The 14,402-nt window shown below is 71.0% G+C and overlaps 1 protein-coding gene across 2 annotated transcripts in view; it reads left to right on the top strand.

Annotated features, from left to right (window-relative positions):
- Window positions 1-14,402, top strand: part of LAMA5 (laminin subunit alpha 5) — a 41,526-nt gene that overhangs the window by 15,144 nt on the left and 11,980 nt on the right. For both annotated transcript variants that reach the window (XR_016215699.1, XM_070051634.2), the window contains exons 9-41: window positions 33-123; window positions 312-446; window positions 579-638; window positions 4,455-4,595; window positions 4,680-4,817; window positions 4,894-5,028; window positions 5,109-5,243; window positions 5,316-5,453; window positions 6,149-6,201; window positions 6,424-6,529; window positions 6,634-6,686; window positions 6,771-6,876; window positions 7,433-7,532; window positions 7,608-7,764; window positions 7,889-8,158; window positions 8,233-8,339; window positions 8,445-8,598; window positions 8,894-9,054; window positions 9,177-9,285; window positions 9,754-9,845; window positions 9,927-10,128; window positions 10,212-10,338; window positions 10,569-10,708; window positions 11,074-11,189; window positions 11,309-11,520; window positions 11,759-11,963; window positions 12,071-12,215; window positions 12,321-12,461; window positions 12,570-12,731; window positions 12,843-12,944; window positions 13,035-13,118; window positions 13,593-13,823; window positions 14,253-14,366. Coding sequence is in view for 1 of the 2 variants with exons in the window: in XM_070051634.2 (XP_069907735.2) it covers window positions 33-123; window positions 312-446; window positions 579-638; window positions 4,455-4,595; window positions 4,680-4,817; window positions 4,894-5,028; window positions 5,109-5,243; window positions 5,316-5,453; window positions 6,149-6,201; window positions 6,424-6,529; window positions 6,634-6,686; window positions 6,771-6,876; window positions 7,433-7,532; window positions 7,608-7,764; window positions 7,889-8,158; window positions 8,233-8,339; window positions 8,445-8,598; window positions 8,894-9,054; window positions 9,177-9,285; window positions 9,754-9,845; window positions 9,927-10,128; window positions 10,212-10,338; window positions 10,569-10,708; window positions 11,074-11,189; window positions 11,309-11,520; window positions 11,759-11,963; window positions 12,071-12,215; window positions 12,321-12,461; window positions 12,570-12,731; window positions 12,843-12,944; window positions 13,035-13,118; window positions 13,593-13,823; window positions 14,253-14,366 (4,422 nt within the window). In the remaining variant the exon portion in view is untranslated. The remainder of the gene's footprint in view (window positions 1-32; window positions 124-311; window positions 447-578; window positions 639-4,454; window positions 4,596-4,679; window positions 4,818-4,893; window positions 5,029-5,108; window positions 5,244-5,315; window positions 5,454-6,148; window positions 6,202-6,423; window positions 6,530-6,633; window positions 6,687-6,770; window positions 6,877-7,432; window positions 7,533-7,607; window positions 7,765-7,888; window positions 8,159-8,232; window positions 8,340-8,444; window positions 8,599-8,893; window positions 9,055-9,176; window positions 9,286-9,753; window positions 9,846-9,926; window positions 10,129-10,211; window positions 10,339-10,568; window positions 10,709-11,073; window positions 11,190-11,308; window positions 11,521-11,758; window positions 11,964-12,070; window positions 12,216-12,320; window positions 12,462-12,569; window positions 12,732-12,842; window positions 12,945-13,034; window positions 13,119-13,592; window positions 13,824-14,252; window positions 14,367-14,402) is intronic.

Below are 14,402 nucleotides of genomic sequence, written 5' to 3' on the forward strand. Positions count from 1 at the left end.
ACGTGAGGACTCAGCAGCCCGCCCCCCCCCAGCACCACACCACCGGCATCAACTGCGAACGCTGCCTGCCCGGCTTCTACCGCGCCCCGGACCAGCCCCTCGACTCGCCACACGCCTGTCGCCGTGAGTGGGCGCCGCTGGACGGGACGGGGGTGTGGCAGGGGAGGCAGAGGCCCGAGCTTCAGAGCCCGCCCGGGAGGGGCTCTGCCAGGGCTGGGTGGTCCCCCGGTCTCGGGCTGCGTCCCCTGGGCCCCCGCACCCTCGGAGGCCCCAGCTGGGGTCTCAGGACGGCTCGTCCCCGCCCCACCCAGCCTGCGCCTGCGAGTCGGACTTCACGGACGGGACGTGTGAGGACCTGACGGGCCGCTGCTACTGCCGGCCCAACTTCACGGGGGAGCGGTGCGACGCGTGTGCCGAGGGCTACACCGGCTTCCCGCACTGCTACCGTGAGGACGCCCGCCGGGCGGGGCTGTGGGGTCCTGGGGGCCCTGGGTGGGGGTCCTGCTCCCTCACACAGCTCCATTTGCGTGGGGGTGGGGGTGCGGAGCGTCCGGCCGACGCCCGGTGTCTCCCCGCAGCGCTGCCCTCCTCCCCCAGCGACACCGGCGAGCAGGTGCTACCGGCCGGACAGATCGTGAGTAAGTGCCGAGGCCGCCAGGGCCCCGCCCGCCTGGGCAGAGGGACCGGGCCTGCGCCTGCGCGGAGGGCGGGCGGCTCCTCCCGAAAACCCTCGGAGTCAGGCGACACACAGGGTTCTCCCGAGCCACACTGCCTGCACGTGACCCCTCCCCCCGCTCAGCTGTGATGCCCACATGTCTCACACGCGGTTCTGCCGTTGCGTGTCCCGTGATCGTGTGCTCTATGACTGCGTGTCCTGTGATCACGTTTTCCGTGACTGTCCTGTGATGGCGTGTCCTGTGATGGCGTGTCCTGTGACTGCATGTCCCGTGACTGTGTTCTATGATTGTGTGTTCCGTGATCACGTGTTCCATGACTGTTCTGTGACTGTGTGTTCTGCAATTGTGTGTGTTGGTGTTCCGTGACCATGTGTTCCGTGACCACGTGTTCTGTGGCTGCGTGTCGCACCCGCGCTGCCCTGCGACCTGCCACTCGCAGTCCACCGAGCCGACAGAGGCCGGGTCTGCCTCACCAGCCCCTGGCTTTGGGAGTTGAGGCCCCGCTCTCACACCGCCATAGGTCTAAGAAGCGGTGCGGAGACGCCGGCCCTTGGCCTTGGAGAAGGCGCCGGCCGCCGGGCGAGCCCGGGCAGGGAGGGTTTCGGCTGGAGGTTGCCCAGCTGTTCTCAGGACCACACCGCCCGGCCCGCGTGGCCACGCGCTCACCTGCTCGCCGCTGTTCATGCCCCCGTCAGTGTGCTGGGCGTGGAGACCCCTCCCAGAACCAGGATGCGTCTCGGTTGCGGGCAGGTCGAGGTAGAACGGGCGGCTGCCCCGGCAACACGGCACAGAGCCGCGGTCCTCGGTGGGCGGGGCCAGTTTGTGGGGAGCGTCTGGACAGTCCGGTGGCTCTCCCAGCCCCCCCCCCGCATGCCGGCTCTGCCCACGCCTGCTCGGCCTCCCGTGTCTGCCGGCCCCGTGGTTTCCGCCCTGTGGTCGTTTTGTGTTTGAGGGAGAACCTTGCGGGTGTCTGCTGCGGTCGGTGAGTGGCGCACCCAGCTCAAGCCCTCAAGCTGCGGCTTCTCCCCTGGGCTCTTTCTCACGCCGGAATGTTCCGCCTTCCGCCCACGGCGTGAGCCGGGGTTGGCCCACTCTCAGAAGGGCCAGGTGTAGCTGCTTTGTTTACGTATATACAAAGTGTATTTATTTGAAAACCAGGGTTATAGGGAGGAGGGATCTCCGATCTGCAGGTTCATTCCCAGGTGGCCACAGCTGGACCAGGACCCGAGCACGTGGGTACCGGGGCCCGAGCACCTGGGCCGTCGTCCGCTGCCTTCCCAGGCCATCAGCAGGGAGCTGGGTTGGAAGCAGAGCAGCTGGGCCTGGACTGGTGCCCGTGCAGGACGCCAGTGTCGTGAGCCTGACCACGACGCTGGCTGAGCGAGAGTGAGCGAGTGAGCCCGTCCACCCACTGGGTCACTCCCCAGGTGCCTGCAGCAGCCAGGTCTGGCCAGGCCTGAGCCAGGAATTCTTCCGGGTCTCCCACACGGGTCCCAGAGACCCAGCACTTGGGCCGTCTGCTGAGGCTGAGTTGCCGGGGCTCAGCCCCGCTTGGGTGCGGGGCGCCGCCCTTTCGCCCCTGTCCCCGTCTCTTTCTGGTCTTTGTCCTTGGTCGATCGGACCTCGCAGGTGCTTGGGAAGACAGCCGCGCCCACGTGGTGAGGTCTGCTGGGCCGCCTGCCGCCTGGGGAGACTTTGACTTCCTGACCCAGGAACGGAAGTGAGCGCTCCGATTCCTGCTGCTTCCTTCCGGCCCCCGAGGCGGCAGAGGGCAGCAGGTTCCCAGCCAGCGGTGGCTTTGGGCCCCAGGGGACATTGGGTGGCGCCTGGGGACGCTCCAGTTCTTAGAACTGGCGGTGCTGCTGGCCAGGGATGCAGCTGACGCCTTGTGTGGTGCAGGACGAGGCTCCCCACGGCCATCACCAGGCCTCCAGAGCTCACCGTGCCCGTGACCCTGCTTGGCACGCGCCGTTTCTCAGGCCAGCAAGGGGCATCCCATGGGGTCCCGCCGTGGGCCCTCGTGGTCGGGGTCCCTCTGTGTGCCCTCGTGGCCGGGGTCCCTCCGTGTGCCCACGTGGCCGGGGTCCCGCCGTGTGCCCTCGTGGCTGGGTCCCTCCATGTGCCCTCGTGGCCGGGGTCCTGCCATGTGCCCTCGTGGCCGGGGTCCCACCATGCCGCGGTCCCTCTGTGTGCCCTCGTGGCTGGGTCCCTCTGTGTGCCCTCGTGGCCGGGGTCCTGCTGCGGGCCCTCATGGAGGGTCCCTCTGTGTGCCCTCGTGGCCGGGGTCCTGCTGCGGGCCCTCGTGGCCGGGGTCCCTCCGTGTGCCCTCGTGGCTGGGGTCCCACCGTGCCGGGGTCCCTCTGTGTGCCCTCGTGGCCGGGGTCCTGCTGCGGGCCCTCGTGGCCGGGGTCCCGCCATGGGCCCTCGTGGCCGGGGTCCCTCTGTGTGCCCTCGTGGCCGGGGTCCCGCCGTGGGCCCTCGTGGCTGGGGTCCCTCTGTGTGCCCTCGTGGCCGGGGTCCTGCCATGGGCCCTCGTGGCCGGGGTCCCTCTGTGTGCCCTCGTGGCCGGGGTCCTGCCATGGGTCCTCGTGGCCGGGGTCCCTCTGTGTGCCCTCGTGGCCAGGTCCCGCCGTGGGTCCCCATGGCTGTCCCTTCCGAAACTTGCCGTGTCTGTGTGCACGTCCTCTAAGGCCTGAGGGTCCAGGAGTGTTTGCCGCTGTCCGGGCTGCGTGGTCCCCTCTGGGCTGTGTAGCCCCAGCTCGGGTTGTGCACGCTGGGGTCTGAGCGTTTCTGCTTATCCTCGAGTTTTTCTTATTTTTTTTTTTAAGTTTATTTATTTGAGAGACAGAGTTAGAGAGAGAGAGAGAGAGAGAGAGAGAGAGAGGGAGGGAGGGAGGGAGGGAGGGAGGGAGAGGGAGGTCTTCCATCCGCTGGTTCACTCCCCAAATGGCCGCAATGGCTGGAGCTGAGCCAGTCTGAAGCCAGGAGCCAGGAGCTTCTTCCGGTCTCCCACGCGGGTGCAGGGCCCGAGGACTGGGCGTCCTCTGCTGCCTTCTCAGGCCACTAGGGAACCGCATGGGGAACAGAGCGGCCAAGACCGGAGCCAGTGCTGCGGCGGGGACTTGCCCCGCTGTGCCACGACACGGCCCCCTTGTCTCTGGGATTTGAGTTTTTCTTCCCACACCCAGAACGTGGTCGCGCGTGGATGGGATACGCGTTCCCTGCCGTGAGGCCGGCCTGGCGGCTGGAGCTCAGCTGCCCGAGGCTCGTGGCTGCCGCGTCCCTGTGTCCCCAGGGCTGCCTCCAGCGCACACCTCTCCCTCACAGCGCCAGGCGTGCTGGGCTCCGGGAGCCCCTCGGGGGGCTGTGCCGAGTCGGCTCAGTCTTTGCCTGTGCGGCCTTCCTGCCGCCCGTGGGGTCCCTGCGCTGACCCCTGCTCCCGACATGGGTGCGTGGGAGCTGCCGGGCGTGTTCCGGTCTGGGTGCTGGATGCCGTGGCCAGGCTCTGAGGAGGGGAGCGTGGGTACTGCGTGGCCCTGGGGGACCTGCAGCCGCCATTTCTGCCCCTGACAGACACCCGGTGCTCCCCGCCTTCCCCCGGAGCCCGAGACTCGGCTCGCCCTTCTGCCCTGTGGCTGTCCCGTGGCCCCCGGGCCCGTCTTGCTCTCATCCGGTGTTGGGGTTTTCTCTTGGTTTCTGGGCAGTGCTGTGTGCAGGTGGGGGGTGTTCCCAGGGGAGGTTGGACCCCGGGCGGCTGAGCCTCCCCCTCCCCCGCAGACTGTGACTGCAGCGCCGCTGGCACCGAGGGCAACGCCTGCCGGAAGGATCCACGCGTGGGACGCTGCGTGTGCAAACCCAACTTCCAGGGCACCCACTGCGAGCTCTGTGCGCCCGGGTTCTACGGCCCCGGCTGCCAGCGTGAGTCTGGCCCCCTGCCCGGCCCCCAGCCCGACCCCGGGGCCGACCCCCGTCTGACCCAGCCTGTCACCGCCCCGGCTGCAGCGTGCCCGTGCTCCAGCCCTGGGGTGGCTGATGGCCTCTGCGACCCCGACTCGGGCCAGTGCCGGTGCCGGCTGGGCTTCGAGGGAGCTGCGTGCGACCGCTGCGCGCCTGGCTTCTTCCACTTCCCCCTCTGCCAGCGTGAGTGGCGCCTTGGAGCGGCTATGGGGGGCGGGCCGGGGCAGAGCCGTCTCCGTGACACCCTCCTCCCCCACAGTGTGTGGCTGCAGCCCCACCGGGACCCTGCCCGAAGGCTGCGACGAGGCCGGCCGCTGCCTGTGCCGGCCTGGGTTTGACGGCCCCCGCTGTGACCAGTGCCGCCCTGGCCACCATGGTTACCCTGACTGCCAGGGTGAGCGAGGGCTGGGCGGGGTCTGGGGAGGCCACGGCGTGGTGTCAGGGCCTGACCCCTGCCCCGCCTGCCCCCCGCAGCCTGTGCCTGTGATCCCCGGGGAGCCCTGGATCAGCTGTGTGGGGCTGGTGGCTTGTGCCGCTGCCGTCCTGGCTACGCAGGTGCCGCCTGCCAGGAGTGCAGCCCCGGCTTCCACGGCTTCCCCGACTGCACGCGTGAGTGCCGGGCTGGGGGTGGGGGTGAGGGCGGCTGTCCCCGGCGTGCCCTCACCAGCCGTGGCCCCACAGCCTGCCAGTGCTCCCCCGACGGCTCCCTGCACAGCACCTGTGACCCTCGGAGTGGGCAGTGTCCCTGCCGGCCCCGCGTGACGGGGCTGCGGTGCGACACGTGTGTGCCCGGCGCCTACAACTTCCCTTCCTGTGAGGGTGAGTGGGGCAGGGGCCACGTGCGGGCACCTCCCATGATGACATTTGTGTGTGGCCGTTCACACGGCACGGGGCTCTTCTGGGTGTATTTGTGTGTGTGCTCCCACGCTCGCTCAGAGGTGTGTGTTGTGTGTGTGTGTGTCCACACTCATGCATGTGCACGGGAGGTGCGTGTGCAGGCTCCCGCACGCGCTCACAGGTGTGTGTGTTGTGTGTGTGTGCGCGCGTGTCCACACTTATGCATGTGCACGGGAGGTGTGTGCAGGCTCCCATGCTCAGAGGTGTGTATTGTGTGTGTGTGTGTGTCCACACTCACGCATGTGCACGGGAGGTGCGTGTGCAGGCTCCCGTGCGCGTGCTCACAGGTGTGTGTGTTGTGTGTGTGTGTGTGCGTGCATGTCCACACTCACATGTGCACGGGAGGTGTGTGCAGGCTCCCACGCTCACTCAGAGGTGTGTGTGTGTGTGTGTCCACACTCACGCATGTGCACGGGAGGTGCGTGTGCAGGTTCCCGTGCGCGTGCTCACAGGTGTGTGTGTTGTGTGTGTGTGTGTGCGTGCGTGTCCACACTCACGCATGTGCACGGGAGGAGCGTGTGCAGGCTCCTGTGCAGCCACGGTCCCGGGTAGCCTGGGGGAATCCTGGCCTTTTTGATCGGTCGCAGGGAGTGACCAAGGCCTGGTTTTCCCCACAGCTGGCTCCTGCCACCCCGCTGGCCTGGCCCCCGCCGATCCTGCCCTTCCTGAGGTGAGCGCAGGGCCGCCTGTGGGGTGAGGAGGGCGAGCTGCCCCGGCCGTGCTCAGACGCCAAGCACAGGGACACCGGCGGCTCCCAGCTTGGCTGCCACGGCAACCCAGGGTCCTCTAACCTGTGCCCCGTGACTGCCGGGCGTGGGGCAGGGCCTGAGGAGGGTCGTGGGCTGGGAGAAGCGCAGGGACCCGCTCTGACCCAAGCCTTGCCCCCTCGCAGGCACAAGCCCCCTGTGTGTGCCGGGCGCACGTGGAGGGGCCGAGCTGTGACCACTGCAGAGCTGGGTTCTGGGGGCTGAGCCCCAGCAACCCCGAGGGCTGCGCCCGTGAGTCTGCCTGCAGGGAGCCCTGGGGAGGGGAGACTGGGGTCCAGCCCAGGCCCTCCTGCCCCCGCCCGCACCCTCAGGCCTAGCTCTGCCCCCCCCCCCAGGCTGCAGCTGCGACCCCAGGGGCACAGTGGGTGGAGGTGCCGAGTGCCACGCGGTGAGTGAGGACCTGGGGGCCGGGGGCAGGGGTGGCCGGTCGGGACTCGCCCCCGCCCCCAGCTCACCTTGTCTGCGGCCGCAGGACAGTGGCCAGTGCTTCTGCAAGCCCCACGTGTGCGGCCGGACCTGCGCGGCCTGCAAGGACGGCTTCTTCGGGCTGGACCAGGCCGGCTACTTTGGCTGCCGCAGTGAGTGCCTGGGTCCTCAGCCTTCGTTCGGGCCACTCCTGGGGAGCTGGGGCCCAGGGGGCTGACCCCTGGGGACCCCCGCTAGGGAGGCCTAGGGGCTGACCCCTGGGGACCCCCGCTAGGGAGGCCTAGGGGCTGACCCCTGGGGACCCCCGCTAGGGAGGCCCAGGGGCTGACCCCTGGGGACCCCCGCTAGGGAGGCCCAGGGGCTGACCCCAGGGCAGGGACCCCCGCTAGAGAGGCCCAGGGGCTGACCCCCGGGGCAGGGATTCCACTGGGGCCTGGGAACGGGGAGCCCAGGGACAGGTGTGGTGTCCCTGGAGCTGCTCCTCGTGGCCTGGCCAGGCCTGTGCTGGGCACTGGGCAGGGAGAGGGCGCCCACCCTTGGCCCCGAGCCGGGACTCCCGAGCCCAGGAGCCCCTGGGTGGATGAAAGTCGACCTCCCGGCCACTGTAGCTCTCGACCTGTGAGGGCCGAGCGGGGTCCTGGCTGGAGGCTGTGGGCCCCCGGCAGGCCGGGGCCTGGAGCAGCTGACCCCATTCCCACCTCGCCACAGGCTGTCGGTGTGACGTTGGCGGTGCGCTGGGCCAGGGCTGCGAGCCGAGGACGGGCGCCTGCCGGTGCCGCCCCAACACCCAGGGCCCCACCTGCAGCGAGTAGGTGCCTCCCTCGGCTGGGCTGTCCCGGGCCTCCCCACGCCCCTCGCGCTGACCGTGCCCTGCCGTGGCCAGGCCCGCGAAGAACCACTACCTGCCGGACCTGCACCACCTGCGGCTGGAGCTGGAGGAGGCAGCCACGCCCGAGGGCCGCGCCATTCGCTTCGGCTTCAACCCCCTGGAGTTCGAGGGCTTCAGCTGGAGGGGCTACGCCCAGATGACGCCCATCCAGGTAGGTGCCACCCCAGGCTCCGCCCCTGTCCCCGGGGCTCCACCCCCGTTCCTGGGACTCTGCCCCCTCCCCCATTCCACGGCGTGACCCCAGCACACGACCTGATGCTGAGTGCCCACCCCAGCCCAGGATCGTGGCCAGGCTGAACGTGACCTCCCCTGACCTCTTCCGGCTCGTCTTCCGCTACGTGAACCGTGGGCCCGTGGGCGTGAGCGGCCGGGTGTCCATGCAGGAGGAGGGCGCCCCCTCAGGCCCGGAGCAGAGCCAGCCCGTGGCCTTCCCGCCAAGCACGGAGCCCTCCTTTCTCACCGTGCCCAGGAGGGGCTTCGGGGAGCCCTTCGTGCTGCACCCCGGCACCTGGTCCCTGCTGGTGGAGGCAGAAGGGGTGCTGCTGGTGAGGTGGGGGTCCAGGTGGGGGCGGGGAGGGCCTCAGCCCGGGGCCGGCAGCCCACTGCCTGTCTCCTGCAGGACTACGTGGTTCTGCTGCCCAGCGCCTACTACGAGGCCGCCCTGCTGCAGCTGCGGGTGACCGAGGCCTGCCTGGCCCGCGCCCCTGCCCAGCGCGCCGGCGAGAAGTGAGGGGCTGCCTGGTGGGAGTGGGGCAGGGCCGCCTGGGCTCCCCTGTGCCCGGGGCTGGTACCTGGGCGCCTGCTGCTGACCGTGGCCCGTGTCCCCTCTAGCTGCCTCCTGTACGCCCACCTGCCCCTGGACGGCTTCCCCTCTGCTGCCGGGCAAGAGGCCCTGTGTCGCCATGACAACAGCCTGCCGCGGCCCTGCCCCACGGAGCACCCCAGCCCCTCACACCCGCCGCTGGCCGCCTGCATAGGCAGTGATGTGCGTGTCCTGGCCCGTGGGGTGGGCGCTGCGGGCTTGGGCCCTGGGGGGCTCAGCTGGCTGGGGTCTGCTTCAGGGCGCGGAGGGAGCAGTGGGGTGACCTGACCCGGCCCAGGCCCCAAGACCCGGCTCAGGGGGCAGCGGGGTGACCTGACCCGGCCCAGGCCCCAAGACCCGGCTCAGGGGGCAGCGGGGTGACCTGACCCGGCCCAGGCCCCAGACCCGGCGTGGGGGGCAGCGGGGTGAGCAGAGACAGCACAGCGGCGCAGGCCTCTGATGTCCCCCCCTCCCCCAGGTGGACGTCCAGCTTCAGGTGGCCGTGCCGCGGCCGGGCCGCTATGCCCTGGTGCTGGAGTATGCCAGCGAGGACGCCCCCCAGGAGGTGGCCGTGGCCGTGCACACCCCCCAGGCAGCTCCCCAGGAGGGGGCGCTCACCCTCCATCCCTGCCCATACAGGTGGGTTGGGAGGCCTGGGCTCCGGGCCGCCCCCTTGCCTGCCCGCGTAGTGCCCTGGGCTGGGCCCTGCCTCGGGTCGCGGCTGCTGCTGCTCGGCACTGACCGCCCTGCCCCTCCCCCAGCAACCTCTGCAGGGGCCTTGTCCTGGACGCACAGCGCCACCTGGCTGTCTTCCACCTGGACGCAGAGGCCAGCGTCCGTCTCACAGCCGAGCACGCGCGCTTCTTCCTGGTAAGGCCCCCGCCCCTGTGGGGTCAGCTCCTTCCAGACAGCTGCAGGCCGCCAGCCCCGCTTCCAGCGTCCGCTGCCGGCATTAGGGCCTGTGGAGCTCCCCACTGCTGCCCACGGTCAGCGCCAGCCCCGCCTTGCACAGCACTCGCCCCCGGCAGCCCCCTCCTGGCACCAGCTCGGTGGTGCCGTCCCAGCCGCTCGGATGGGTCTCGCAGGCCCCTGCGGGTGGTGGGTGGCATGGGCAGACGTGGTTGGTGACGTCCAGGGCCTCCTGGAACTGTGGGGAGCCGGCGGTGGGGGTGGGGGCTGTGGAGAGCATCGAAGGCCCGGGCCCCAGAAACCATGGCTGGGTGCCGAGTTCAGGGCTGGAATCATGCAGCCGGGGCTTCGGGCAGGTGCCCTGGGGTCGGGATCGGCTCCTGGCCCCACGGCGCCCGGCACGGTGGCATCTGGAGCGTGTGTCCACAGCACAGCGTCACCCTGGTGCCCCTGGAGGTGTTCAGCGTGGAGTTTGTGCAGCCCCAGGTCCGCTGCATCAGCAGCCATGGAGCCGTCGGCAGGTAGCGCGGCTGGGCGGGGCCGGCGGGGCCGGCGGGCCGGCGTGACGGCGCGGCCTCACCCGACGCCCCCTCGCCCCCCAGTGCCGCCTGTGTGCCCTCCCACTTCCTGAAGCCGCCCCAGCCCATCGTCCTCAGGGACTGCCAGGTGCTGCCGCTGCCGCCTGGCCTGCCCATCACCCACTCACAGGAGCTCCTGCCGGGCGCGCCCCCGGCCGGACCCCAGCCTCGGCCCCCCACCGCCGTGGACCCCGAGTCAGAGCCCACCCTCCTACGGCACCCCCAGGTAGAGGCGGGGCCGCGGCCTCGGGGGAACTCGGTGCCTGCCCCGGCCCCTCCTCTGCTCGCTCACAGGCGCCCCCCCCACAGGGCACGGTGGTCTTCGCCGCCCAGGTCCCCAGCCTCGGCCGCTACGCCTTCCTGCTGCACGGCTACCAGCCGGCCCACCCCACCTTCCCTGTGGAGGTGCTCATCGACGGCGGGCGCGTCTGGCAAGGTGAGGGGCCGTGGGGGTGGCCCGCGTGACCACGGCGGGTCCCCACGGCCTGAGGGCCCCCAGAGCACATCACACGGCTGCAGTGCGGGTCCCAGGAAGACGCACCGTCTCGTGGCCCGGGCCCTGCTCTGTCTGCAGCCCTCCCCCGAGTCACCGGCAGCGACCTGGATCTGGGGCTGGAACCGGGGTGGCCACTGTTGGGGCCCTGACCCTGTCTCCCCCACTTCCAGGCCACGCCAACGCCAGCTTCTGCCCGCACGGCTATGGCTGCCGCGCGCTGGTGCTGTGTGAGGGCCGGGCCGTGCTGGACGTGACTGACAATGAGCTCACCGTGACCGTGCGCGTGCCCGAGGGCCGGTGGCTCTGGCTGGTGAGTCCAGGGCCCGTGCGCCCCGGCGTCTGTCACACCACGTGGTCCCTTAGCCAGCGTGCGTCCTGCACTGGGGCCTCCACCGTTGCCCACCGGGCCCTGCTGCTCAGGATGACCTTCCTGGAGGGGAGGGCGGCGGCGTGGCGAGCAGGTGGGGCGTGAGGTCGTGTGCGAGCTGCCCCGCGGGCTCCCCGGAGCTCGTGCGACCCCAGCGGTCCACCTTTCTCTGAGCCGCAGGCGCCTCCCGGGGCTAGGGTGGTCGCTTCCAGCCGGACCCTGGCCCAGCCCGGGTCCATTTATGGGGAGCGGCCCTCGGCTGCTGCTGCCTGCTGGCCCGCGGGAGAGTGACCGGGCCTGACCCCTAGGATTACGTGCTGGTGGTCCCTGAGGACGTGTACAGCTCCCGCTACCTCCGGGAAGAGCCCCTGGACAAGTCCTACGACTTCATCAGCCACTGCGCCACCCAGGGCTACCACATCAGGTGGGCTGGTGGGCTGGGCGGGGCTGGGCGGGGTGGGGAGGGGTGGGGAGGGGCGGGGCTGGAGAGGGGCGGGGCTGGGCAGGGCGGGGCGAGGCTGCCTCACCCCGCCCTCGACACAGCCCCAGCAGCTCGTCCGCCTTCTGCCGCAACGCCGCCGCCTCCCTCTCCCTCTTCTACAACAACGGCGCCCAGCCTTGTGGCTGCCACGAGGCCGGCGCCACGGGCCCCACGTGTGAGCCGTTCGGGGGCCAGTGTCCCTGCCGCGCCCATGTCATCGGCCGCGACTGCTCCCGCTGTGCCACTGGCTACTGGGGCTTCCCCCACTGCAGACGTGAGTGCGCCCCAGGGCGGCCGGGAGAGCGCGCTGGGAGCTGGCCGGCCAGCCCGCCCCTCCCGTCGGGGAGCAGCCGGTGGGGCTGTCCCGGAGGTGGTCGGCAGCCCCGGCGCCCCCTGTGTCAGAGGAGCTGCCTGCAGCTCTGGGGTCCCTGGCCTCGCTGTCCGTCGCGCAGCTGGGGCCTCTGGGAGGGGCGGCGGGAGGAGGGGTCAGCGTGCCCTGTGCCTGTCCCCAGCCTGCGACTGCGGCACCCGGCCCTGTGAGGAGCTCACGGGTCAGTGCATCTGCCCGCCCCGCACCGTCCCGCCCGGCTGCCTGCACTGCCAGCCCCAGACCTTCGGCTGCCACCCCCTGGTCGGCTGTGAGGAGTGCAACTGCTCGGGACCCGGCGTCCAGGAGCTCACCGACCCCACGTGCGACGTGGACAGCGGCCAGTGCAAGTGAGCAGGGCGCCATAGCCGTGGGCCTGGCAGTGCCTGCCCCCAGCTCCAGGATGCCCCCGGGAGGGGACCCCCGGGCGCCCGCGCCAGCTCCCGTTGCTCCGCAGGTGCAGACCCAACGTGGCTGGGCGCCGCTGTGACACCTGTGCCCCCGGCTTCCACGGCTTCCCCAACTGCCGCCCCTGTGACTGCCATGAGGCCGGCACCGTGCCTGGCATCTGCGACCCCCTCACGGGCCAGTGCTCCTGCAAGGTGAGCCGGGGCCTGCGCCCTGCCCCTGCCCGCCTCACAGCCCCGTCCTGGGCCCCGAGGGGTGCCCAGCACATGCCCACCAGACGCTCGCTGCCCGCCCCCCAGGAGAACGTGGAGGGCCCCAGGTGTGACCAGTGCCGCCTCGGGACCTTCTCCCTGGACGCCACCAACCCCAAGGGCTGCACTCGCTGCTTCTGCTTCGGGGCCACTGAGCGCTGCAGGAGCTCGGCCTACACCCGCCGGCAGGTGCGCCGGGGGGGCCTGGGCCAGCGGGCAGCGCCTGGGGGCACTGGAGTGCGGCCAGGCCCCGAGACACGTGGGCACCCCCTGGGTGACCTGCCTGTGTGCCCGCAGTTCGTGGACATGGAGGGCTGGACGCTGCTCAGCAGTGACCGGCAGCTGGTGCCCCTGGAGCCGCGGGCGGACGCGGATCTGCTCCGCGCAGACCTCCGGCACGTGTCCGACACCCTCCCTGAGCTGTACTGGCAGGCTCCGCCCTCCTACCTGGGGGACCGGGTGAGCAGGGCACCGCCCGGGGGCGGAGGAACCAGAGATCACGGTGCCCAGGCCCAGGGCGCCAAGAGCCTTGCGGGGGTCTGGGGTCACCTCCCGCTGTCCTGCCTGCAGGTGTCGTCGTACGGGGGGACCCTCCACTATGAGCTGCACTCAGAGACCCAACGCGGAGACGTCTTTGTCCCCACCGAGAGCAGACCAGACGTGGTGCTGCAGGTGGGAGCTGGGGGCACGTGGAGGTGCAGGCCAGTGGGGACAGCCGGCGCGCACAGAGCCAGCCCTCACCCGGCCCCCGTGCCTCCCCAGGGCAACCAAATGAGCATCACGTTCCTGGAGCCCGCGTACCCCCCACCTGGCCACGTTCACCACGGGCAGCTGCAGCTGGTGGAGGTGAGTGGGGCCGCCGTGGCCCCCGCACTGCCCAGACGGGCAGGGGTACCCGGACAGCCTCAGCCACAGTCCACGATGAGATGGGCGGAGCAGGAGGGGAGGGCCGCACGGTGGCCAGGCTTGTGTCTGGGTGGGGTGAGGCCGTCGTGGGCTTGCGTGCCTGGCCTCCGGCGGGTGAGCAGCTGCGTGCTGGCCGCTGGGCTCCCTCCCCGGGGCACTGCCGGACCCTGCCTGTGTCTGTCCGACCTGCGGGGGGAGGTTGTGCCGCACTGGTCCATTGGCTTCCGGAGCAGCTGCTCCCGGTTCTGCGGCGAGGAGCGGGTCTTTATCCGCGGCTGAGCTGCTCGCGTCGCGAGAACAGTCACGGAGGGCTCCCGGGCCCGTGTCCCGACCGCATCTGGAGCTCCTGCCTGCGCGGTGAGCGGGGCCCTGGTGCCCTTGGTGCGGCCCCTGAGCGCCCATCTCGGCCCACAGGGGAACTTCCGGCACACGGAGACCCACAGCGCCGTGTCCCGGGAGGAGCTCGTGATGGTGCTGGCGGGCCTGGAGCAGCTGCAGATCCGCGCCCTGTTCTCGCAGATCTCCTCGGCCGTCTCGCTGCGCAGGGTGGCGCTCGAGGTGGCCGGCGAGGGTGGCGAGGGCCCCGTGGCCAGCGACGTGGAGCTGTGCATGTGCCCCGCCAGCTACCGCGGGGACTCGTGCCAGGTGAGGGCATGGGGCGGCGCCTCCGCACACGCCCACCTCTCCCTGCCGCGTCTGCCCTCCCAGTGTTGCCTGCTCGTGGTCTGGCCCACCACGACCGGCCCCTCACCCACTCACTGCCTGCCCTCGGTCCACACGCTGGCCCCGCCCACACCACTCCCCGGGCACCCTCCCTTGTTCCTTGCTCCACGTGTCCACTCCTGCCCATCGGTCTGGCCTGGGTCCTGCGAGTCCAGGGTTTGCAGTGGACACCCCCTAGAAAGAGGAGGCCCCGCCCCCGCTTTGGGAGCCCCGTGTGCTGCCTCGGAGGTGGCGGACGGACCCCAGCCAATCAGGCCAGGCGTTCCTGACCCCGGCCCAGTGTTCCTAGCAGCCCGTGTCCCCCCGAGCCTGCCTCTGGGCTGGCCCCATGTCCCTTCCTGACCCCCCCAGGAATGTGCCCCTGGCCATTACCGCGATGTCAAAGGTCTCTTCCTGGGCCGGTGTGTGCCTTGCCAGTGCCATGGCCACTCAGACCGCTGCCTCCCCGGCTCCGGCATCTGTGTGGTGAGTGGGGGGCCCGGCGGGGGGATGATCAGCTGG

This window comes from Oryctolagus cuniculus, chromosome 11 (assembly GCF_051225735.1).
Source record: "Oryctolagus cuniculus isolate XC-2025 breed Fujian yellow rabbit chromosome 11, ASM5122573v1, whole genome shotgun sequence".
NCBI lineage: Eukaryota > Metazoa > Chordata > Mammalia > Lagomorpha > Leporidae > Oryctolagus > Oryctolagus cuniculus.